The following is a 26,530-nucleotide window of genomic DNA, read 5'->3' as shown; positions in this document are numbered from 1 at the left end:
CCGTCCCTCCTCCCCTCCCGCAGCCGCCCCCTCTCCCGAGCGGTCCCGCGGGAAACGCCGCAGCATGGCGGGGCGGGCGGGAGCGCTGTGGCTGTGCGCGGCGGCGGTGCTGGGCGCGGCGGCGGAGCTGCGGCTGACCCTGCTGCACACCAACGACGTGCACGGGCGGGTGGAGGCGCAGGGCGCGGGGACGCGGCGCTGCGCGGGCGCGGAGGGGGCGGCGGGCTGCTTCGGCGGCGTGGCGCGGAGGGCGGCGCGGGTGGCGGCGGAGCGGGCCGCGCACCGCAACGTGCTGCTGCTGGACGCCGGGGACCAGTACCAGGGCACGGTGTGGTTCTCCCGCTTCAAGGGCCGGGAGGCGGTCCACTTCATGAACCTCCTGCGCTACGATGCCATGGTAAAGCAGGGCGGGGGCGCGGCGAGCGGGTCGGTGGGGGGCTTCCCCACCTTGGGTGCTGGGGCTGTTCCTCTCTTTCCCCCCCTGCTGCCGTTTTTTGCATTGCCACCTCCTTGAGTGCCTAGCCTTGCATCAGAAAAGGCTGTAGGTGACACTAAAATCATGGTCAAAGGTAGCTGGAGGTAAGCGAGAAGAGTAGCAATGCGCTAGGTGATGGGCACCTGGCCAAATGAAGTCGTGAGCTGGCAACACCACAACCAGCTAGAAACTGGGAGCTGATGCCAAAGCTAGACAGAGGGAAAGGCAGTGATGTAGTGGAAGAGCTCACCTTGGGAGAGGCAGGGGCTTGGGGCAGGCGAGGGGCTGGATGGGCTCTGTTGAAGAGAGGTCGGCAGAGGCATGGATGCGAGCCCAGCAAAAGCCGGGCGAGGAGCCTGGCCTGTGACAGAGGGGTTAACCCTGGCCAAGGCTCGCAGCCTGCCCTGCTGGCTTGGCTTTGGTCCTGCGGGAAGGGACAGATGGCACATGTTGGCAGTGCTGTTTTGAAGGGTAAGGATTTTTAGTTTTCATCAGTCCCACCCTGGTCGTGTCCAGTCCCACCAGAGCTGTGGTCATGACAGGGTGTAAGGGGCTGTGTGTGAGTAACAGCGCATCTGTGAGGGAGCTCTTTGAGACAGTGCCAGTCCTGCACCTTTACTCTGTCTCTTTTGGTTGTCCGAGTACTGAGAGGAAGGTAGAAGAATTTGAGACTTGAGATTGGTGGATGTCAGTCCGTGTCCTTAAATGTTTTGTCTCAGGGCAATAGCCTATTAATATATGAAGAATTATCGTGGCTTATTTTGCTTGCGTACAGCCCCAGAAAGGAGGAGAGATTAAAGTTATGTTTGAGAGTGACTGCATATTTATTTCATCCCAATTGACAACTTGAGGGAAAAAATCTTCTGTGCATATCACATCCTCTGTCTTCATCTTTCTTGCTTTCTCTGGAAAGGACTGCACTTTCCTTTCCCAGGTAAAAATGGCTTCACCCGTTTCTTCCCTCTGCCTCAGAACAGCTACGGAAGGGAAAGGGATTCCCCAGTGCCCTCTCCTAGCCTAAACACACTTCATACCAGGTCTGTGAAGGATACTGCTCTCTGTTCACATGGCCTAACGAACGGGTTCCTAATTGTAAAACTAACATTAACAGGGTTTTTCCTCCCGATGGTGACGGGGAGGAGTGTGTGTGTTCAGGACTCATCTTCACCGGGAGCTAGGGAGCACTTTGGGATTCTGCAATGTAGAAATAGCTCATGGTGTTTTTTCCTACCTTTCTTCCCAAAGCTTGCTGCTGACTGTCATTTCTCAGCCTTGTGTTTGCTGGTTTGACTGGTTCATGGGCAGGCTGGGAGCTTGTACAATTCCTGATAGTATCACAAGAAGAAATTCTTTCAGGCAAAATTGGCAGTGTTGAACTAGTGCTCAGTTGTAGAAACACATTATGTAGGAAGCATCTGCTGCCTGTTTAAGAGATCCCTTTTTTCATCAGAATAAGACCAAAAAATAATTCCACACCATACTGGATAGCCAGAGGCTTCTACTGGATGCTAATGCCTCAGGTGAAGTAGTCAACCACTTGCTCTCTGTGGAGGTGCTGCATATTGTAATTTGAATATTGTCAGTGGATAGAAGGGGACAGGATAGACTGAGACGCTACAGACTTCAGCACCTTGCTCTGCTACCAGAGAGCCTGAGGACAGACGCCGAGTGTTGGGCAGTGCTGCAGCGTCGTTTTCGATTCTTCTGTCTGTGAGCCATGGGGACCATGCAGTGGGGATGGTGGCCGGGGGGCAAAGGGAGCAAGGTAGGAGCCACACTGCAAAAGGGTGAGCTAGTGTTTCTTTAAGTAAAATTTGGAAAGTCACATCCCTGACAGAAGGGGTGGGGGTTACTGAAACGGTTAGAAGTGAGATACAGGAGTAGGATTACAAACAGGATGAAGGAGGGAACATGAGTCTCAGAAGTTGTTACAGGATGGGGGCAGGAGGCATAGGGTGATTTAGGGCAGCCTGGCAGCATTAGGGGTTTGTTCCACGAATATGACAGATTTCCTTTTTTAGGTTTGCCCTTTTCTCATTTTTGCCCATTATCACCTCAAGCCTATTTTATCTTGTTTAGCTAGGTATTGCCTTCCAAATTTTCTTGGCACTAGCCTTGCTTTTTGGTGTAATTAACACCAAAATCCAAATTAAGTACTGCAAAAGCAGTAATTGGAGGGGTGGTAGAAGTCTTCTAGTTTTACTTTTAAGCTGCATCCTTCTGTTAATTTGTATCTTGATTTTGAAATGTTTTTATCCTGGTTTCTTGTGAAAAGGAGGATTATATGATCACGTACCGTGTGCCTGAATATTTCTGTTTATTCCCCCTTGAGACTTAAACTTATGTGATCCAATGGATTCAGATTTGGTGAAGGGATATTGCGCAGGTACGGAGTCCTAGAAGCTCTGGGCGTAAGGGTATTTAGGTAGAATACAGGAACCCAAAATGGTCCACATCCTCCTCCCTAGAGGAGGAGCTGCATCAAAAATAAAACTGCATTATTAGCCACCAGTGATTTCTCATGAACAAGAGACTTCATAACCACCCACACCATGGGAAAAGTTTTGATCAAAGCTTGTATCCTAATGGACATGAAATAATCCAAATGCAAGATACCAAGCCAAGAGAAACAGGATTTCATAAGTAGTTGATTGGGTTGTTTTTTTCAGAGCAAGCTAATGGCAGTTACATCCAATTCAAATTCTTATTTCATTTGCAACCTTTTTTTGGGGGGGGGTTAGTTGCATATTTAGGAGGAACAGAAGGCATATGCATCAGCCAAAAGGGTGCTCTACTAGTCTGTGGATGTCTTTTCAGAACATCAGTCAGCCTCAAAATGTGTTTCCTTAGAGTGTTATTCTTTTTTATTATTATTATTTTTTATTTTTTACAGCAAATTAGATTGCAGTTAGAGTACGGTTAGAAATGGAATGTAGTTGGAGTGCGTTGTGTGTTCCCAAATTAGGATTTTCTTAAAGGTAATTGTCAGTTCTTTTGGAAAAGCGTTGCAGCAGCATGCAAACAATTTGGCGTCTAAATATGCTACCAGATTCTTGCGTATATTGTGCTTCTGCAAAGTTGCTGTCGGTGGAGGTTTTGCTGGCTATTGCCAAACTTGCAGGCACAGGCACATGGCAACTTAGGCTGAGCATGAAAAAGGGGTGGGTAGGAGAAAGTTCCATGGTCCTTTAAGGTAAATCCATTTTTGACTGCTTAACCAACCTAGAACAACTAAACAGTCTCATCTTACTGGTATTACCTTGCTAATAAATAACCTGGACTGCTCATTTTGTGTGATAGTCTTAGCACTTCACAGTGTTATGCACACACCTACTATGGATTGTCTATGGAGATTCTCCCTAGTTGATAAACATTAGAGCTTCCACTCATCCGTGACAACTAGGTAATGATATTGATGATGGCTAGAAAATGATATTTTCTTGTTACATGTTAAAGCACACAAGAACTCTTACTAAACGTGAAGGAAATAGGTTTAAAAAACTGTAGTCCAAGCACAAACTCTTAAAATGCATGTTTTATTTAAAGATAACAAATATTGTCATTGGCATTTAACATTTTCTTCAGTATTTTTAAAAAAAAATGTATTTTCTGTACACAAAATACATGTTTTCCTTTGTGGTTATTGTTAATTTTCTTTCTTGCAGTTACAGGATGAAAAAACAGTGGGTTTTAATCTGGTATATGATTACAAACACATATTAGGTTTTAGATTTCAGCTTTCACATCTGTATTGATATAAGAGAGTCTGAAAAGCAAAAACCTAAACCTGAAAGAAAAAAAACATTTCTGTGTTCGTCAGAAACAGGAATGTGCTGTTTTAGAGAACAGAGGGTTTTCTTCCCTAGAACGTAACTTTGTTTTCTCAAACACACCCTGTGTATCATTTATGAGAGTATTTAGACTGAATATTGGAGGTAGGGTCTTACATTTTCTCCTTTCTTTTCACAGGCTTTGGGGAACCATGAGTTTGATGAAGGTGTGAGCGGATTATTGGATCCTCTTCTTAAAAATGCTAATTTTACAATCCTGAGTGCAAACATTAAGGGGAAAACCCCATTAGCGAACGAAATGATGAAATATGTTAATCCTTTTAAAATAGTACATTTTGACTCAGAATCAGTAGGAATTGTTGGCTACACTACAACGGAAACTTCTTTTCTTTCACAGCCAGGTATGTTTTCTTTAGTATATAAGTTTAAATCCTTTGTTACTATTTTATTACTTGCCCACTTTTTTGAATGCAGAGATGAATGTTTTCAGCTGAAAAGTGAGAAGTTTGTTGTTTTATCAGTATTGCTTGTATTACTCAACTTTGTAACTGCCTGATTTTTAAACTGGAGAAGGCTTGTTAACGTTAAAAGCCATTTTCATACAGACATGAATTATTTAGCATCACTGAATTATCTAAATATAAGAAGGTCAGTGAGACTGCAGGAGAGTTGGGGGCGCCTTTGGGGTTTTTCCTGTTGTTTGGGTTTCTAAGTTTATATTCTTTTATATTTTATTGTTATTTATCCACTTAAACAAATGTTAAAACGTGAATACAGCTTGTCTCTAGAGTGAAATGTGTTCAAACCAAGACATTTCTGTGTGTGTTGAAATTTTGCTCTTGGATGCCTCCACGCTCAAGTCCTAGTAAAAGCAAGAAGAGCTTCATACGTGTTTTTGAAGCAGAAGTTGCCTAAGATGTTTTTAGCCTCTCAGATATTTCCAGAAATTAGACTACAGAAGGAACACCCATTCAGCTTTAACCACAATTGCTTCATTCATGAGTAAAATTAGAATTGATGAGGAAAAAGACTTCTCAATTCCTGACTATTTTTTCCAACATTTAAGGGGTTTTGGTTTGTTGATGAGTTTTTTTAGTAAAGTAAAATGGTCTACTGGAATGAGAAACACATTTAAATCAGCTGTAGGAGATCTGAGTTACTGCCTGCTCAAAGCTCAGCCCCCCTCTGACAAAATCAGACTTTCTTCCCTGGTTTCCACATTGAAAAAGGACCTCATATTATTACTTCTCTTTCCATTGCTTAGTAATAAGGAAGTAATGCATAGCTTTCTTGAGGAAAGGAATATTCAATACTTTGAGGAAATATTAGAATATAAAACTTCCTTCTGTGCTTTTTATTTCCTATGCTGTATGTGTAAACTGTAGGAAGTGGACATCTGAGGTCAGAATAGACTTCTGTATCTCACTTCTGTTTTACAGTGATGTGGTTTTGGACTCCTCTCTTTTTTCCCCCCAACGAAAAAGAAAATTGATCTGTATTTTGTGCAGGCAGTAGAATTTCACCTGTGCTTGAGGGCATGAGGGTAGATATCATCTGACATCCCGCTAAGTTTGAAAAATGGACAGACAGCCAATCTTGTTCTTCATTAAGGATTAATAAAATAGATCTCAGCTTTTCTTCCAAACAACTGTGTTGGTGTGGTGAGGTCATCAAATTAACTTTCTTGCAAATAAATATACTAGAGGAAAATCCAGATAGTGTTGGAATGATTCTCTGAAGCATTTAAATGCATTTCCAGTAACATCTAGACATCATATTGAATGCCTCGGTATGCTGAGACATAACAGCGGCCGCAACTAGAAAACACAGCGTTAAAAGCAAAGTCTTGTTAGCTCCATAGATGGAGCTGAAGCAGCCCTAAGCTAAGTATGTCCCACAGTATATTGAGCAACAAGCAGGGCAAATTCTAACAGCAGAATTTATAGTGATCAGAGTTTTTGTCATTTTCCGCTTTGCCTTCCCAATGTGTGGAGGAACATTTGGAAGCTTTGAAAATGTGAATTCAGGATCTGCTAATATAACTCAGTGACTATATATCACCCGTGACTTAGCAGTCCTTCAGACTGAGAAAATCATGGTAGAGGTGGGTTGGTGGCAAAATAATTATCAACCTAATTTCTTAATTCAATGAATAAGATATGTTATGATTTTTAAATTCAGCAGCTTGCTTATCTCTACACACTTCCAGATGATTCAGTTCTCTCAGACTCTGCGGCATTGCTTTGGCATGCTGTGCACTCTTAGGGCATTCTCAAGGCTTCAAATTAGGAAGCTTGAAAGTGCTGAAACACGTGAATTCCTACATGACTGCTTTCCCTGGAAATCTTCTGTGAGTGTGATTTCTTCTATTGTTAAATCTCAATAACTTCCACACAATTATGAAATTACAACTTGTACTTTTCATAGTCTGCTTAAAACAGCTATCAACATACCTGAACAGAGTATAAAGTCCTTAAATCTCAGTGTTTCCATTGTGAAGGAACAATTAATCCCTGCTGAAGGCACTGTTAATGTTACTCTTTGGAAACCACAGGGCTGGGGAACTCAGCACAATTTATAGATTACAGCCAATTGGCAGTTTTTCTAAAGTGCTCCTCAGTTTTGCTGTATACAGCTATCTCAGCTGAATGCCCAGCCAGTTTTTTCATGTCCTGCAAGAGTTGCTCGTAACTTGGCACATAGGCAGAGTTGTCCATGTACTTGCTTTGCACTGATAATCCCAAGACCATCTTTCTAGTATTTAATGGTACCAGCTCACTTGCTTTAGTTCTGCAGTGATGTTGTAAACCCACAAAATAGTTAATGTCATTACCTGTCCTGAAAGACACTACGTACACATTCGGTGTTGTGAAATAATATATCATTTTGTCCGCTGTCTTTTTGTATAAGGTGGAAACCCAAAGCTGCTTACCCTGTAACCCTACAGGCAGCAAAATATTTACTAAAACTATCAACTTGGCAGGGTGTTCTAACATCGAATTTTAAATTCCATTTATTCCACTTTATTCTGGCTAGCTTGCGTAATGTTTTTAACATGCAGCCAGTTCTTTTTCCTTGTTCATTTATAGCACAGTTTGGATGTTTTATCTGAAACTCTACCCCAGCTAAAAAGAGAAAAGGATGTCACATGAATTTAATGCCTTGAAAGAGAAGTGAAATACTGACATGAGCAATAACTAACTCTTAAATAAGCACTTTACTTCAATTTAGATTGTTTTGAAAAATGCGCAGCTGAGAGTATATTGCTTTTTGCCTGGTTTCTTGGAGAAATGAGTGCTGTGTAGTTGCTCTTACAGTCCCCCACTGTATAACTTTTGAACCTGCTGGCCCATTTCAGCTCTGTTAGATCCAGTGCTGAGATGACTAGGATAGGAAGCCATGTGAGATGCCACGGCTAGGTTGTGGAGAGGGGGTGCAAGAAGCCCCTGCAGCTCCCAAGCAGGAATCCCTTTCTGAGGGCGAGGTGGGCAGCAGGCCATTGCTGGGTGGGTGGGTTGGAAGCACCGCTGCCTGCCCCAGTGCTGGTGGCTGCCTATGCTCTACTGTAACAGTCCCGGGAGAGAGATGGACTTACTGGTGTGGGACAGGTCTTGTTTTTCCCCTCATTATGAAAATAGGTTTGTTTGTTTTATTGTGGGTTGAAGATTAATAATAATATGTCTTCAGTGTATGGTGCATTGTAGGCTGCAGTGGTGTAGAGGGGTAACAGAGGTGGTGCTGATGGGGAGAGCTTGGTTATCATGGGCCACCTGGCTGCATGCCATGGGAGAAGTTAGCCTGCAGGCAACTGCAGCTAGCACAGCTAGCCAGTGGCTCGTTCTTGCTCTTCGTTTAGTGAGCTCAGCTCTCTTTACAGAACTGGTCCCCGCGCCATGGTATGCGTGGCTGTTGTAGCTGGTCCATGGGAGGCGAGATGAGTACGTGAAGGGCCTACGTTCAAGGAGCATTTCTCAGACTTCCCCTTTAGCCAGTAGCTCTGCATCAGGCCCAGCTTCTGTCAAGCACAAGGGTGTGCAAAGAGGGGCTGAAGCTGGTGGCTTCCTTCAGCCTGGAGAAGGAAGGCTAAGGGGGAACTAAGTGCAGTCTTCCACTGTCTTAAGGGGGTTTATAGAGAAGATAGGGACAGACTCTTCCCAGAGGGACACAGAGAAAGGACAAGAAACAATGGGCTCAAGTAGTAGCACAGGAAATTATGGTGGGACGTAAGGAAAAAATTTGGCATGGTAAGAGCAGTTAAGCCATGAAACAGGTTGCCCAGAGAGGCTGTGGAATTTCTGCTTGCTCGGACAAGACCCTGGGCATCCTCATCTGGCTTTGAGTTCCTGCTTTGAGCAGGTTTTGGAGTAGGTGGTCCCTTCCAACCTCATTTAACTTACGACTCTGACTCTAAGAAGAGGTCCACAGGAAGAAAATGTGGGGATGCACTGCACAATTCACTCTGCAATGTGCGGTACAGAGATTCCCTCTGGCAGTTACAGAACTATTCAGTGGGTGTGGTGGTGAACGAATTTATGTAACCCTCTTTTATCTCTTCCATTGTAGCAGCTTCCTCTTCATTTCCTGAGACATTTTGCAGTGGATTGTGAATTCGTCACACTCCTCCCTTTGTTATGAAATAATGTAAATCTTTTGATTTTAAAGGCGTATTTCAAAATAGTTTGATCAAAAAACTCTGCAGGAAGGAGTGGAATTAGGTAGAGGGGGAATTGGTAGAAATGTTCCTCAATTGTCTTCACTGGAAAGTTTAGGATTACAGTTTGTTGACTCTGTTCTTAAACTCTATTCTTAAAACTTTGTTGAAGAAATTAGCCTCTTACATAGGAAGTCCTTTTGTGCAACCCAAAACACTGTGCCCAGGATAACAGCACGTTTGTCTAGTGCTCTTGTAACTTTTTGTCATGTTAGAATAATTTCAGCAGGCACAGAAACCTTACTGAAAGATTGTCAGTTTCCCAACATTGTGGTCCCAAAAAGGTTTCTCCTTTCCAGACTTTCATTCTTTATGTTCTCGTTTCAGGATGGTAGCTCAATTGTGTGCTGTGCTGTATTGGTATTACTGAGAGTGGTTCACATTAGGTGGAATAATTTGCGTAAAAAGGCAATTCAGAGTTCAGTGCAGGACTTTGAAGAAGCTGCTGTTTAAAGCCTGAGGGAGGGACGAGGAAGAACGAGATGAGTGTGGAGTAAAAAGAGAGATTTAACTTGGGAGAAGATAGAAGATTTCAAATGTAATTTGGGAAGAAAAAAAGCTTTATAGTACAATACAAATGTTTATACTCGAACACTTACTGACAAACTTAGTTTCCTTTCCCTAGTTAAATAATAAAAGCCATTCAATTTTTGATCCCACAATTGGCATCACTGGAATTTTTTTATAGAGTTTCAATTTGTTTAATATAGGCAAGTACATACAACTCAGTGCAGGAATGTTGTATTGAACACAAGCCAACAGTATGCCCTGGCAGCCAGGAGAGCCAACTGTGTCCTGGGGTGCATCAAGCACCGTATTGCCAGCCGGTCGAGGGAGGTGATTGTCCCACTCTACTCTGCACTGGTGCAGCCTCATCTTGAGTGCTGTGTGCAGTTTTGGGTGCCACAGTACAAAAAGAATACGAAGCTACTAAAGAGTGGCCAGAGGAGAGCCACGAAGATGGTGAAGGGTTTAGGGGGGAAGTGGCTGACATCACTTGGTCTGTTCAGCCTGGAGAAGAGGAGACTGAGGGGAGACCTCATCGGGGTCTACAGCTTCCTCACGAGGGAAGGAGGAGGGGCAGGTGCTGATCTCTTCTCCCTGATAACCAATGATAGGACCCGAGGGGACGGCAGGAGGATATGCCAGGGGAGGTTTAGGTTGGACATTAGGGAAAGGTTCTTCACCCAGAGGGTGGTGGAGCACTGGAACAGGCTCCCCCGGGAGGCAGTCACGGCGCCAAGCCTGACAACATTCAAGAAGCATTTGGACAACGCCCTCAGACATGGTGTGAATTTTGGGGTTGTCCTATGCAGGGACAGGAGTTGGACTCAATGATCCTTGTGGGTCCCTTCCAACTGAGGACATTCTATGATTCTATTAGTCTAAGCACACAGGTGCTGGAGAGACTGGAGAACATCAGATCAGATCAGGAGCTTGAACCAACTAAGGGCATTTGAAAGCCACTGACATTCAAAGTTCCATTAATTATACAAAATAGTATCGGATATCCACTACTTTTTTTTGTTTTAACTAGTAATTAAGGTACTTTGTAAATACATTCATGTTCTCTCTCTCTTTTTTTTTTTTTTTTTTAAGGGGATGATATAATCTTTGAAGATGAAATTGAAGCATTGCAAGTACAAGTGAATAAACTTACTGCTATGGGAGTGAACAAAATAATTGCGCTAGGACATTCTGGTTTTACTGTGGACAAAACTATTGCCCAAAAAGTGAAAGGAGTGGATGTTGTAATTGGAGGACACACAAACACATTTCTCTATACAGGTATTTTACTTCTTACTAAAATGTTGCTTCTAAAGCAAAGCTGAAACTGTTTCTCTTTAAACTCGGAGAACTTTCACAAATACAGTTTACTGCTGGCTGTACTGGGCCAGATTCATAACTGGCACCTATCCATAACTTCCATGGAAGAAACTAATTTAAAACAGTCTGTGAGCAAGAAGTGCCCTAGCTCGCTGAAGGTTCCTTAATGCTGTGGATGTTCAAGATGACCTATACAAAGCAGGACAGAGGAACAAAGATAGTAATACCGGTAAATTACTGCCAAACATATTGTAGCTGTTTCAAGCTCACACATACAAAGGAGTAAATAAGACGTTTACATTTAAACTTGTATATGACTTAAAAAAATCAATCATATAAGACTTCAAAAGTGATACTGATGTTCATTTTCCGTAGAATCTTATGCTGTATTCATAGGTCTCCGTTATCCTTGCCATTAAAAAACTTTTCTCAAGTTAACTCTGTCTTTTTCAGTCTTTCTTTTAATCTCTGACTTTATTCTTCTTTTCCCTAGAGGTAGACATCATTCCAGAGATAAACATTGTTGATCTGATTTCTTCTGCAGCCATGCTACTTTAGGCAAAACCTGCCATCAGCAGCTTCTCCAGTGCTGCTGCCTTCCCTGTGCCAGGACACAAGTAAAAGAAAGGCTGTTTTTTTTTAAACCATCAAAGATAGTTCGTTAAATTTAGTAGAAACTTCATTAACTGGTTGAGACTATGACAGGAACTTTCCATAATTTTCAGCGACATTTCCCTTGTGACGTGATAACAGAGATAGACAGCACCACGTGCCCTAGGAACTTAACCACTTAAAGGTTCTGCGCTGTCAGTTTCATCCTGTCCTCTCCCTACTCATCTCCTCTCGCTTTCTTATGCCTTTTCTGTCTTATCCGGGCTCTCACCTTTTACTGCCCCACTTGCTAAAGAGAAACAATTGCATACTACAGTTACACATTAAACAGTTCAGAATATCTCTTGAATTTGGCCTCAGGGAATAACTTTGATCACTAAGCTGGAGCCACAAAGCATTTACATACCTACTTACAAGTCAGAGGCTGAAACACTTAGCATAGGGGTGCAGCAGAGAAGTGGCCAAACTGGAAGAGATGACAGGACCATCCATCCCAACATCTTGTCTCCAAGAGTGACTGAGGGAGAATGATGAGGGAGGACTCAACAAACCTGTAGAGATGCTGTACTCAAATCTGCCTCTGTCTCTCACCAGCTTGCAGCTCAGGGACTTCTCAAGCCAGAAGTGGTGTCTTGGTATTTACCAGCTCCCGCTGGAACTTCTCTTCCCTGAACTTGCCCCATCTCCTCTTCACTGCCTTCAGCCTTCACGGCAGCCAGTGGCAGGGTGTTCCACTGCTGACCTGCACATCCTGCAGACCTTAGTCTTTTGTCTGTGTGCAGCCTGCTGCCCACTGGCGCCATTTTCCAGCAGTTTTATTGAATTATCTTTGAGATGGGAAAACCAGGGATGCATGCAATATTCAAAGTATGCATTCATTGTGGGTTTACACAGTGAAATCCAGATTCTTTTGCACAGGCTTGTTGGTCAATGCCCATATAGAGTTTGTGCCTCAAAGTGGTAGCCACAGTAGTCAAAGTGCCTTATTGGGTGTAGTTCAAAGAGGTGCCACTGTTCACAACTTGGAATCGTGATCTGAAGCGCTCCAGGAGTTGAGGTATCTGTGTTCATATCCTTTCTAGATCTGTAGGAGTTCACATGCACATCTCTTGTCATCCCAGAGAGTACCCCACTGTCAGACTAGGCTAGGTCAAGCTGTTCCATCTCTCCCCATTTGAAGCTGTTCAAGATTCACAAGGCCAGAGAGAGCACACAGGATGGGACTCTGCAGCCTTCAGGTTAAAGACCTCAGCTGGAAGTGGATTCTGGTCCCTTTTCCAGGGCTGTACTGTTTTGATAAGACAAGTCTGTCTGTCTTACTTTTTTATTAACACTGGAGAGGTGAGAAAAAATAAGAAGAAATATCTGGGGGAGATACACCAAAAAATATGTATCCACTTATTCAGTCAAAATATATTTTTTGACAGAATGTGGTCTGAGTCTATAATTTTTATTCCAAGTGCTGATAAGCACTTGCTAATCCGTCCAGGAGCACCATGAGTGCATTTGTGAACTATTCCCTTCTGAGTCAAAGCCGTCAGCCAACATTCACAATGAAATAGCCACATCTGTGGAGGTGATTTGACTGCAGAGTAAAATCTAATTTTAGGTGTCTGTGTGTGTATGTCTATGTGTACATTAAGCCATAATGTCTACGTGTACATTAAGCCTATAAGGTCTCATTTAAATCAAGAGATGTAATCAATAACTGGCAGCAGAATTTGGGAGAATGTTTCAGCTCAATCTAAGTGAAGATGGTCAGCTGAATCTCTGGCTGTCATGGAAGCTGAGACACATACTGCCCATGCAGATACCTCCATAGAGATATCTTAATATAATCGTGGACTAGTCCAACCTATCTGTCTCTAAGACATTTGCAAATCTCCAGTTTATCCCCAGATTATGTGGCAAATGTTGTCTTGACTTGTTCAGGTGTGCCATGGATTTGTAGAACTGATTCAAACAGTAATGGTAGTTGTAGGTTAGAGCATTTTGATTTCTGGGTTTCATTAGAAAGGATGTTCGGAGAACATAGTGTGTTGGCTAAAATAAGGTAAGAAAATAGGAAAGTGTTACAGGTTCTTCAGTTACCCAGTATGAATTTGTGCATTTGTAATGAAACAGCGTCTCACACTTTGACTGAGATGCGTGCATGAATTCTAGTGCCATTTCCTTTGTGGATAAGATGTACTGAAATGTCTTTTCCTTTCAGAAGGAACACATCTATCTTACAACGGAATAATGTCGTAGTGATAATTAATCCTGCAAGACAGTATCAGTATCGGAAAGTATTTCTTCAGAGAGCAAGAAATGAATAAGGCTCTGGACAAGCACTTAACCATGCACAGCTTATGTAAACTAAAATGATAACCAGAAAGCATAACTTTCTCTTGCTAATGCTGTGTTCATTCGAGGAATACACAAGGGCAAGAGTTCAAAACCAATTCCTTTTTCAGTTCCAAAAAACTCACGCCACTTTTGCATGCATAAATCCTCCAGGGTACTCATTAGCTCCAGGATTTCTTAAATTCTTCCCAAAATAAATATCGAATAGTGAAGAGGCACCACCAAGAAACCAACTCTGTTGGCCAGGCTGAAAGTAGAAGAACTAGTTCTCTGGTAAACTTGGTTCAGCTTGTAGTTTGTTACAGCCCTGGAGTAGAGGAGGGATTAGAGATAAATATGACTCATATTGGAGTTCTAGGAGGAACATTTGTCATGCTGCTTATTGCTGGATTTCATATTATGTAAATGACTGTAAGTAAGTGGAAGGAAACCCATTGTTCTGTGAGCAGTGAAAGTGAAGAGCCTGCTTTCCTTCGGATCCATGTCCTCTGTGCCCGCTGCCCCGTGCCCCGGCCCCACCGGCACCCCAGCTCTCGCCGACGCGTGGATGGGAAATGCCGCCGGCTGTGGGGCAGGAGCGAGCAGCAGGCTTTGAGGGGGCTCTGCAGTGGGGCCTCCCATGCAGCACATGATGCCTCGCAGAGCTGCCCGACCTTGGGCTTTGCTGACGGTGGGCTGGAAATACTGACAGGAATAACAGGGGGGAGTGACACTACTCAGATAATATTGTCAAGGAGACAAGGAGAAGGCTGGTACCCTTGAGAAAAGAGCTGTGTTGTGCAGTTCTGCTGCCTTCTTCCCCTGTGTGATTTCTAAATCGCGTGGTAGCCTATGCCAATTGAGCTGAGATCTCTTTTCTCTGTAAATGCCTTGCTTTAATCCATCTGTTTCCAAGTCCTACATCTAATCACCCTTCAAACTTTGCAGGTTGATAAGAGTTTTAAATCCATGACCACATAACTCTAATGCTAATGAAGTTTGCTTTTGCAGAGGGTTTGCAGCCTGTCTGAAATTTTGGAGGCTAAGCTTGCTATAGTAAAAAAAAAAAATCAGTTGGGTGTATGCACAAATTCACAGAACTGCTTGTAGGCATTCTAACTGCATATTATCAATAAAAATAGTTTAGACTTCTTCATATCAACAAGTTCTATGTATGTTTTACTAACATTCTCGTTTTCTATCATCTGATGCAGAATAATGTAGTGTGAAGGCTTAACAATAAACTTTTCAGCCAGAGGCTGGTATGTGTGCGTTACTGAGAAGTTTAGATTGAAATAATTGGAATGAAATGTTCCTTTGTTGCTGTTGTGACATGATGTCATGGAGAAGTGTGCTGTCACAACTTAAAAAACACTGTGGCAGTTATTAGAGCTCATGTCCTGAAAACAACATTGTCTCTTATGAAATAACATAACTGAACAGTCAAATGTGTGCTTGTCGTCCAATACATTCATTGTTGTTTCTGCTTAATATCCTATTTGTTTTTTTAAGGCTGAGAAACATTTGAAATATTATTCTAATAATTCCTCGAAGTTCACGTGAGCTGAAGACCCGCTTTACATGCTTGTTTTGTGCAGGTACCCCACCCTCTACTGAACAGCCAGCTGGCCCATATCCATTCATGGTTGACTCAGATGATGGGAGGAAGGTGCCAGTTGTGCAAGCTTATGCTTATGGAAAATATCTTGGTTACTTAAATGTTACATTTGACAAGAAAGGAAACGTTGTTGAAGCAGTTGGAAACCCCATTCTGCTGGACAGCAGTGTTCCTGAAGGTATGTGGATTAGGTATTTGAATTTGCCTGCAGCACTCTACTACAATTCAAGTGTTATTATGTTAAATACACAGTACAGTGTAGCAGAAGAATTCAGCTTTCTTCCTGAGCTTGCAGTTCTCTTTGGTGTAGGGTTCAGACTGTGTTACAGTTGTACCCATTTGCCTCTATTTCTCTTTCTGAACAGTGGCCTTTGAATATGCACAAATTCAGTGTATTTAAAATCACTGAGAGTCCTTTTGTAGGAACTCAGGTGGTATATTACCTTACCATTTAGTAGAGCCCATTTTAGCTAGACCTGTAATTATGATTTAAAAGATTATGAGGACTAATTTACACTGTTTTGCCGGGGGCTGGGTTCTTCAGAACAGCGTTCAGGGCAATACAGGAAAGTGGAAATGTTCCAGAAATAAATTGGAATACTCTGGCAATGCACAAATATAATATACAAACCCCATGGCTTCTTGTTTTCAATGCTGAATGTGTTCAATGTGTCAGCTCTGAAACATTTAAAGAACTGGGAGGAGGAGAGTCTCTCTGTTGCTTTCTGTTCGTAACTCTGTCCGAGCTCCGTTACCTGCTTTTTGTCAGCTCTGTAATTACCCGGGGCTGGTTCTCTAGTCTTTGTTTCTTGTACAGTGTTTGCTGTATGAAGGTCTGAGCTTTTACCAGACTTCCTAGGTTCTACCAGAGTATTTATAAAATAAATCCTTTAAAAATAATGTGTTCATAGATAGTCTTATTTACTATGTTATTCTCAGCGATCTATTAATGTAATGAGATGATGTAAAGAGACTTTACATTCTCTCTCTGATGTCAGTAAAAGTAAAAATTCAGATACAAAGGTATTCTCATTTCATAAATGTTGCTGTTGCTGACAGTTACATGGCAAATTGCTTAAAACTAATAGCTGATATAAAACAGTTGTGACATTATCTGTCTGTATACACAAGTATCTTTGTATCTGGTTTTTTTCTGAAAGAATTAGATTTGCTCCTGGTAGACAGATGTGCATAGAGAATTAATTTCTAGAAAGGGTTTATTCCTTGACATTGATATTTGAGTTAGCATTCCTTTTAACAGTACATTAAAGGGGAAGAAGGTATAATGAGAGAAAAAAAAATATGTCACATAAAGACCAAGCTCACTTATATGTTAAAAGTTCTTGTATAGAAGCTCTCATCTGTGAAGGTAGGTGCTGGAAACCCCATTGGGCAGAAGTTAGAACAGGACTGGGCAAAAATATTTTTAAGTAAGTGTTACAGAGGAGATGATAACCTTGCTGTGGCACGGGAATAGCTTGTTCACTTGATTGTCCCATCCTGCCTGCTCCCTTTACAGGCTTTGTTTGAAGTGAGTGTAGATGTTGTGTTGCTTGAAGAGGCTTAAGCGAAAGTGTAACATTTTAGAATCATGAAGAGCAGGGTTTTTTTCCTAAGCTTTGTATTCACTGAAGTGTCATTAATATGAGATACACGCGATGCTTATTTTACACTTTTATACTACTTTATAGATGAGCACATTAAAGAAGAAGTGGAAAAATGGAGGAAAAACCTGGGGAGTTATTCTAAAGAGATTGGAAAAACTAGTGTTTACCTGAATGGTACAACCCAAGCGTGCCGTTTCCAAGAATGTAACATGGGAAATTTGCTTTGTGATGCTGTGGTAAGACGTTCCCACCGCAGGTGGCAATCACATCTAAGTGTTACTCCAGAGCTATCAGATGAAATGCTCCCAGGCTCCAAACTTATAACCACACAGGCTCTGTGCTGCTTTCCAACACCATAACATCTAGTGCGTCCCTAGAAAGATCTGGCAGAAGCAAGGCTATAATGAATCTTGCTGTATCGAATAAGGAGCGGTTTATTCTTTGCGTATATCCTTACATATTGAATGGCTTGTTTGCAGCTGTCTCTGAAGCTGCAGTTTTAAGAGACACAGCCACCTGATCTAAGAGCCCATTCCTCAAGCAAGGAGGAGAACTCAGCTCCCCTGCCCCTCTCCCACCCTGCTCACAGCACTTACCTTCTGCCCCATCATTACTTACTGGGCTCTGCTGTCACCCTTTTTTAATGCGCTAGCCCAGAAAAAAAATTCTGGGTAGTTTTCTGCTGAGTTATTGATATGAGTTGTCCCCTCCGAAGAGTCCAAAAGGTGCCAGCTGAAGCAAAGGAGAAGTAAAGGCCATACACGCAGCCCGTTGCAGAAGAGATAAAAGCCCCCAGCACCCCAGCCCAGAGGGAGCCCCTGGCCCCTGCTGCATCCTGACAGATATCGCTGGGCTTTAACAGTCAGTAACACCGGAAGGTCTCTTTACGAGAAGTCACTTCCAGTTTTTAAACTAGCTGGTTTTGACTGTTTTACTCTCCCACAGCAGCACCATTTCCTTTGGGTGTTCCAGGGAAAAACGTTCACTAACATGACTATTTCCAGAAAATAAGCATTGCCGTAAATGTCCTGCAGCATTGCCACAAAGTCAGGAGTCAATTAATAATGAGTTTTCATTTAGGTATGTCCCTAAAGCTATTTATTCAGTCCATGTGATTGATTGTTTTTATTGTAATCCTTAAAATAATTCTTAGTTTGTGGGCTAATTTCCAAATTAGATTAAGATTTGGGAATTCTGCATACAGTTCTACTAAAAATGCAAAGCCTTTGCAAGTCCTGCTAGACTTCTTAATATTTTTATTTGAAAAATGCAGTCAAATGCTTTGGCACTTTTCAAGCTTAAAGAAAGTAACTCTAATCTTTCAGAAGTCTGTAGATTTTCTTGCTATACATTTTGTCTTGGGAGGTCAAATTCTGCTTTAGGTAACTTGATGTCTCTAGGCAACTATCTGCAGTCATCAGCTGACACATGGATTACCCTTCATGTTCTTTGCCTTACCAGTTCTACGCTTGCTTTCCTGTCTGCTGCCATGCATTCAGGGGTATGAAGGTAAAAACCAGACCTGCCTCTTCCATAGGCTTTAATATTTAAGAGTTGTCCTGGGAAATGTAGAGATTGAGAAATGTGGAAGATATTGATTGATTTGTGCTGGGTCAAAACAGAGGTCCATGTAGTTCAGTGATGATTCTCCAACAGTAGCCCAAAACCTCAGAATAAAAAGTTGACAGACCCAGACGGCATTTTACAAAGGACTTTAAAGGAACTCAAATGTGAAATGGCTGTGAAATTGCTAACATCAGTGTGTGAGCTCTTGTTTTAAACTGCCCCTATGCTCAGGACTGGAGAGCAGCAAGTGTAGTACCACAATTTAAAAGTACTTCTATGGGGAACTGAGGAATTACAGATTTGTAATCCTGATATCTGTTCCAGGCAAATCAGTAAATTAGGGGGTATAGTTCAGACTGAAATCAGCAAACAGAAGAAAATCCATTATTGATTAAGTATGAGTTACGAACTTCTTTAGGTAATCTCATGGTTCTGGCTATAGGGAATAACTTTGATCACTAAGCTGGAGCCACAAAGCATTTACACACCTACTTACAAGTCAGAGGCTGCAAACGCTTAGCATAGGGGTGCAGCAGAGAAGTGGCCAAACTGAAAGAGATGACAGGACCATCCATCCCAACATGTCTCCAAGAGTGACTAAGGGAGGATGGTGAGGGAAGAGCATACACCTGGACAAGCCTGCGGAGACACTGTACTCAAATCTGTCCCCATCTCCCACCAGCTTGCAGCTCAGGGACTTCCCAAGCCAGAAGCGTGTCTTGGTATTTACCAGCTCCCACTGGAACTTCTCTTCCCTGAACTTGCCCCATCTCCCCTTGAGCCCCTTCAGCCTTGGCAACAGCCGGTGGCAGGGCGTTTGTCTTTTGTTTGTGTCCAGCCTGCTGCCCACTGGCTGGATGCCTGCTGGAGGCCAAGGAGTAGCCCTTGCACCAGAACACTCGGTCCCTGTCCACCCTCTTCACACCACTCATGATTTTAAAGGCTTCTCAAATATTTTCCTTCCATTGTCTCTTTACCAGGTCAGACAGTCAGAACCTACATCATCATTCTACGTTCAGAAGCTTTTCTGTGTCTTTGGCCAGCCTCATCACCCCCTCTGAATCTTTCTGAGTTTTTTATCATTCTTGAAATAAGAAAACACACTGATTGCTGCCCAGCCTCCACATGCCCCTCTTGATTTTGTAGACTTCTGTCATGTCCTTCTTGTATTTCTTTCTTTGTGAAACTGAAGAGTCATAACCACAGTCATTCCTGTACAGAAGTCAGTCCCTCCCTTCCATTACCCTTGTTTCTTTTCTCAGCCTTTTCCTGTTCTACTCAGTTATTTCTGATGCTCAACGCTGTAGGCTTATCATCCTTATGCTACTGAGTAAATCCCCTGTCTCCATTTTCTTTACTACTTAGGATGTCTCACGCAAATATTGTCTTGTCCTTGCAACTTGCTTTTGTCAGAGTTTTGCTGCTGTTGGAGACATGGTGCTGTACAGAGTAGACTTTTGGGTCTCATCTGATTTGCCTGTTCCTCCACTCTTCTACATTTTTCTGGTTTGCCAAGAGCATTCCAAATATTAAAAATCAATCATCTCAGAGAAGGTGAAAAATCTTAATTCCCTAAAATGTACAACAAGAGCTAGATTAATTTATAAATTCCCCTACATGTCTTTAATGTACAGCTATATTTAAGGGCCTCTTCACTTCCAAATTCTCCAAATACGCTCAAATCATTTGTCTTTATCACAGTGGCTGGAATCAAAAAATCATCTGTCCCTTGTTCAGCTGGCCTGCCCTGGTCCTGTCATATACACACAGATTATGAGAGAGTCCAAGAGTTCATTACAGAAAAAGGCAACTATTTTTCCTGTTAAAAGTTTAAAAAAAGCGAAATACTGTAATGTTTTTTGCCTTGTTCTGTAGTAATTCAGCATTTTGCAGTGGGGCTGAAGGTAATGTCAAAGAAGATGGGCTGGATGGGGCTCTGAGCAACCTGATCTAGTTGTAGATGTCCCTGCCAGTTGCAGGGGGGATGGACTAGACGACCTTTAAAGGTCCCTTCCATCCCAAAGCGTTCTGTGATTCTATGAAGATAGAAAATGTTTCTGTCTCTTTTCTGTCTCAGATTGTATTGGGTGTAAATTTCCAGAGCCTAGACTTAAGTGAAGATTAAAAATCAGTTTAAACATTTTCCTTTGGTAGCTTTATGAGAATGTTGCACATCCGGATAGAAAGTCCTGGAACCATGTTTCAATGTGCATCCTGAATGGAGGTGGGATACGGTCACCCATTGATGAACAGAGCACTAATGGTATGTAAAATTACAAGCTGAATGACAACTTTATCAAGAAGGAAGAATCAAGTTATTATGCAAGCCTGAACCCCTTGTTAGGTATGGGCTTGTTTTGATGGGATTTGCAGAGTGTTTGGAAGCAATTTCAAACTTTCTCAAATGGTTATTCATCATGAGAACACAACTGCACTCAGGCTGCCATTAATAGAAGTTACCAGCATTGTTTGTGCACAGTGCTTCTTATAATTTCCCTCTCTCCTTGCTGCCTTGGAACAAAGACAGACAGTGGATATTCTTCACCTCCTACTGCAGAGGGTCATACGGTATGGTCGCTGGGAGCCTTCTGTAGTCTGCTGTCGAATAAGTGAATTCTAGGGTTTTCTGAATGGTAAGGTTTTACAGTTTTTATTTTCCTGATATCACATAAATGAAAACTGAAAACAAACACCTTTTTCAGTTTAGCTAAATATTTCTGTAGGACTACATGAGTAAATCGTCAGCAATTGGAAAAATTGGCTGACTTAGTAAGAATATCTGTTTATCTTAGGTTGGTGGTTTGTAATCTCTTTTAGTAGCGTTATTTGAATAGCAATAGATGCAGTTACATCAAACTCAGATTTGTCAGTCTTAATACATGCTGGATGACAAAGACGCAGGTTCTTTGGTTTGGATGTGATCCTCACCTCTGCTGGCCCTTATTTTCTCAAATTGTATTTATTTGACACGTTCCTTGTCAAAAAAATGTAGTGTTAAACAATCCTAAAATAATATTGTAGACTTTTAAAAAAAAAAAGTTAACGTAAACAAAGTCTCATTCCCCCAGGTAGCATTACTGTGGAAGATTTGCTGACTGTTTTGCCATTTGGAGGTCGTTTTGATTTGGTAAGGGTAAAAGGCTCCACTCTGAAAGAAGCTTTTGAGCACAGTGTGCACAGATACGGAAGAGGAAGCGGAGAGCTGCTGCAGGTTGGAGGTATGCTTTCTTCATTCCTCTTCTCAGTTTTCCAAGCCAGCCATCCCTTCTGTTGGCACTATTTGTATTCCACCTGGAAGTCGCCTTAAGAATGGAAATCAAGTTGGCCATACATCCTACCTCTATGCCTCACACATCTCAGCTAACTGACACTGTTTATCCTGCATATGTTTAACTGAGCTGCTGCAGCACACAGGCCATCGCTGTTCCCTTCAGCAGAGACAGGATTCCCAGTTAGTTCAGTAACCTGTAATACCAGCAGTTTAACACCTCAGTTAACTACAGGAAGATATAATTGAGCATAGCTGTAACACAGTAATCGCTACAACAAACTCTTGTTTTCAGTTCTTCACTGGCAGCCTACCTGAAACCCCAGACTGGATGTCTCTGACAGTTATTGCCAAAGTTCAGTTTATCAAAATAATTTTGTACCATTGTCTAATGATTGCTGACAGTTTTAGAGTGAGTCCAAGTGGGTTATAGAACTGCCTCGGTGAATTTCCAAATATTTTAGGGATAAACAGTTAATATTAAAAACATATGCATTTCTTGAATTGCAACTCCCCGTATATTTATCCGGATGTGTACTAAGCTACAGTCATGTTTATTCCTGGTTGGAATAAAATCCAGCGTGGATTTTATTGTTTATTTAGTAGAAAAGCTAAACTTCAAGGGCAGGGGCTGAGGGGTTCCCCCCTCCATGCCTCTCCCGCCACATAGCCTGGTGACGGGGACACTTCCCCGCAGTGCAGTCTAGAACCCCCACATGCCAAGGACACAACCCACCTCTCGCATGCGAGGCAAGCGCTTCCACAAATTACCACGTTCCTGGGTACCACTAAGGTTAAGCAGCAGCAGCTCCTCTGCTTGCCGCCTTCTTACAGAAAAAGAAGATAAGTAGTAGGTCTGGAAAGAGTTCAGGACAGCAGATCCAGAGCAGGAAGCATGCCAGGGTTGGAAGAGGCTCTGTGCTTTGGACTAGCTTTAAGCGGCTTCCTGATCAGCAAATTCTTGGCAGTGCTGTTCTGGGGGCCTAACTCTCCCCAGGCTTTGACTTGAGGAAAGCTCACAACTAGAAACATTACTTCTCCTACAGCGAGTAGAAACCGCAACGTTCAGCCCTGGCCTGGCTTTCTTTTTTCAGGACAGTACTTATTATCCATAATAGCTGCTAAGTTAGGGTGGCTGGCTGGCTTTAAAAGAAGTCACGTCAGCCAACAAGACAGTGGAAAGAGAAAGCATAGGACTACAGAAATAAGGAAAGGTATTTTTATCTTGCAGTATCCTAAGCCCAAGACTAGTAATTTCCTTCTGGGGAGTAGTGACAAGAAGAGAACAGATAAGTAACTGAGGTGGGACATTACTTCAGCAATTCTCTAATCTCATGAATTTTCTTGGATGAAAGTTGATTATTGTGCAAAGAAAATAAGACATTAACCGGTATCACTCAGAACAATATAACCTCTCAGTCACAGAAGCTGACGTAAAGAATCCGTTGAAAATAGTGGAGGGTGCTGCTTCCAGCCCTATGTGTTCAATAGGCACTGCATAAACTGGCATTCAAACGTGTATTTTCGTAGGCATCCATGTGGTCTATGATCTCTCCAGAGCCCCAGGAAGCAGAGTTATTAGCCTAGAAGTGCTTTGCACAGCCTGCCGAGTCCCAGCCTACGTCCCGCTCCAGATGGATGAAATATACAACGTGACTCTTCCATCCTATATGTTATTTGGAGGAGATGGCTATCATATGCTGAAAGACAAAAATCTGGGATACAGTAAAGGTAAGTACGGGCACCAACAGGGTAGCAGACAAACGGTTCCTAAAAGTTAAAAGATCTTTTTATAGTACAAGTCTCAGATTTTCTGCTTTTATTGGATAGATTAAATTTGCTTGTGATCTGACTGCTCTGGATTGCTAGTTTTGGTTCTAGCCAGCAACAACACTCTTTATTTTTCAGTTAACTCACAAAAGTCTCAAAGAGAAAGTGAGCCTCATCAATTCCGCACTGCTTACAGGGCAGTTCTCGAGATCATGAAAACCAGAAAAAAGGCAAAAACCACACTAATAGAGAGTACATATTATGTGTACTGCCTTGCATTTATACTCATTACTAAACAATACATCAAAAAGAAAGCTCTTCAGACCTTAAATTTCTACTGTATACAAGTATTTGCAAAGACAGAATGGTCACCTCTACTACGAAAGGACATGGAGCTCAGGCAAGCAACACGGAGGGCGAGGGGAAAGATGCCGACTTGCTCTGCAGGAATTGGCCTGCCCCTCCGAAAGCAGGGGGACTCTCCCGAGTTCCGCAGGCGGCAGCACGCAGGGGGCCGACAGACGCCACGCTAGGGAGGCAGAAAGGAAGCGTTTTACAACGCTGTCTTAAGATCCGCTAAAGCTGCGTGCAAACTGCTGGAAATTCAGCATTCATACAATTGACACGTACATCTTTTAGGACAAAGGGAACCTTGAAAAAATTTGAGATTAAAATCCATTATTTCTGAAAACACAAGAAGGATGCAGTGCTGGTTTTTTTTTTTTTTTTTAAAAAGAAAAGAAAGAAAAAGTACCTTCTAGGAGCACATCTACATCTCGCAGAACTTTAATTTCATATGTTCTGCTTCCAGATGGTAAAAGCATGCTTCTACCAAAAAAATTTTCCTTTTGGACCTTCGTTACAGACTACTTTTTTTTTTTGCTTCTACAGGGTGTTGCAATTTAAAATTGATTCTCACAGGTAGGATCGGTGTTTTAAATCAAATTCAGCCTACAGCATGTAAATTTGGTGAGGCTGTCATTTTCAGCAAGTATCTGTTTATGCAGAAATAAATTCACATAGGGAGAAATCATTAGGAATAATGAAAGGGAACAACTTGAAAGCTACTGTAAAGTCTTCCAGTATACCAGAGGGGCAAAACCATAATTACTTTTAAGATGGAGGTGTTCCACTTCAGGATTGCAAGAGCTTGGCTCAGAAGGGTCTCGTGAGTTGGCTGGCAGCAGTGACTGAAGAGGGTCTTCCCCTGTAGAAAATCCACATCGTACTTTGTGTGCACGCAGCAGCACCCAGACAAGAAGTTCTTCCTAATAAAAAAAAGTGAAGTTAAATTTGGAAAGGTGTAAGCGATGGCTTTGCCAGATCTAGAGCGCTCTACCCCAAAAAGGTGGGAGACTATCTCAGTCTACCTGCGTCTGACTGGAAGTCACCATTGTAACAGATGAAAAACCAACAACAAAAAAAAAAAAGCCAGGCGATGCTAAAAGAATTCTTTTTTTGGTAAAATCTGAGTTGCTACCAAAAATTCTGGCTACAAACCACCACAGATGTTCTATCTGTGCCCAAGAAACAACTCTCCGCGTCCCACGCTGTCCTGATGTGTACCGATTCAGAATGGCAACCAGTTTGCTTTAAGACTTGAGGTAAAACTGCAATTTTAGACAGTTTCTTAAATTTTGGTTCAGAGCTTGGCTGCTGCAGAGAACACTCTACCTTTTGTTTGTTTGTTTAGGTGAACCTGATATTGAGGTTGTTTCCCGTTACCTCCAGAGAATGAAGAGAGTTTACCCAGCAGTTGAAGGTCGAATAAGGTTTTCTTCTGGAAGTCTTATTGAAGGAAGTCTTACCCTGATTTCTGTGTTATTCACTGCAGCATTCTTGCACGCCTGATTTTTGCTCACAGTATTTGTGTTCGGAGGAAGGATGATGCTGATGAAGGGAAAAGAGAACTGTTTTCTTAAAATGGATGAGTGTTTATGTTTCTGCATGTCATCGGTAAACAGCACGAGCAATTGTCTGTAATCGGGTAGAGCCATTGAAGCACACTGTGCAGAGTGAGTGGGAACAATTCATGACTTCTCTTCGTCTGAATCAGCAGGTACCCGGGATTCAGTTTGAGGTTTCAAGAAGCAAAGTTCCAGTGAATACTAGTGCTCCATCATGAAACAACCACTCACCGAAATGAGATATTTTTATTTTTTAAAGTCTTTTAGCTGCTTTAGATAGCGAGTTGATTAAGAATCTGATTCCAGTAATGTAAACAAGCTTCTAGAAATAGATTTGTTGTAATTATATACACTTTCCTTCGATCTACACTCAGGGTTTAGATTGAAAGCTTTGTAATTCTACTTTGCTTCCAGTCATATTTATCATACCTACAGCAATGCCTGCAAGAGCTGGATTAAACTCAGCGTCATTGAAAGCATAAGGTCCATTTACATGCAATTAAAAAAAGTTTTTCCATTTTACTTTTGAAGATGCAGCATCTCACTTACATTTTCCATTAATAAAGGATGCAATGAAAGCTTGATTTGATTTTGATTAACAAATTGAGTATATAAAAACTTCACTATTTAATATGATCAGTTTGGGGACTGTACCTAGAGTGAGAACACAACCTAGGATTCTGTTTCATATCAACATGCTCAATTTTACACCTTTTTCCAAAGATGAAAGCCCAGGGCTGCTGAGCGTGGCTCTGGATCAGCACCCTTCCGAGAGAAGGCTGGATACAGGCGTTGACTCCTGCAGCACTGCGGCAGCCCTTGGAAGTTGCCCAGCAATGGGGCTTTTTACAGCATAACCTGGCTTTATCACGATTGTGATCATAATTCAGAAGCCCGTCTCCTCTAAGGGGAGCGTTTAAAAAAAAATATGCAGTTGTAACACATAGGCTAATGCGTAGAAAATCGGAAATGGGCTTAAATGCCAAGTCTGCATTTCTGACACTTTATCAAGAAGCGATCACTTACAAATGAGTGCAAGCAATGATTATTTTT

At 42.2% G+C, this 26,530-nt stretch overlaps 1 protein-coding gene across 1 annotated transcript; it reads left to right on the top strand.

The window, feature by feature from the left end:
* Window positions 1–64: 64 nt before the first annotated feature.
* On the top strand, window positions 65–25,421 carry NT5E (5'-nucleotidase ecto; the record flags this gene model as incomplete). The annotated part of the gene is made up of 9 exons (XM_082306758.1): window positions 65–397; window positions 4,445–4,667; window positions 10,577–10,765; window positions 15,340–15,537; window positions 17,051–17,202; window positions 20,687–20,795; window positions 21,601–21,750; window positions 23,331–23,531; window positions 25,264–25,421. 9 exons carry the CDS (start codon window positions 65–67, stop codon window positions 25,419–25,421), a joined length of 1,713 nt encoding a protein of 570 aa, XP_082162884.1.
* Between the last annotated feature and the right edge of the window lie 1,109 nt (window positions 25,422–26,530).

Source organism: Platalea leucorodia (assembly GCF_965183815.1).
Source record: "Platalea leucorodia genome assembly, chromosome: 3".
NCBI lineage: Eukaryota > Metazoa > Chordata > Aves > Pelecaniformes > Threskiornithidae > Platalea > Platalea leucorodia.
This window is presented reverse-complemented; position numbering and strand designations above follow the sequence as displayed.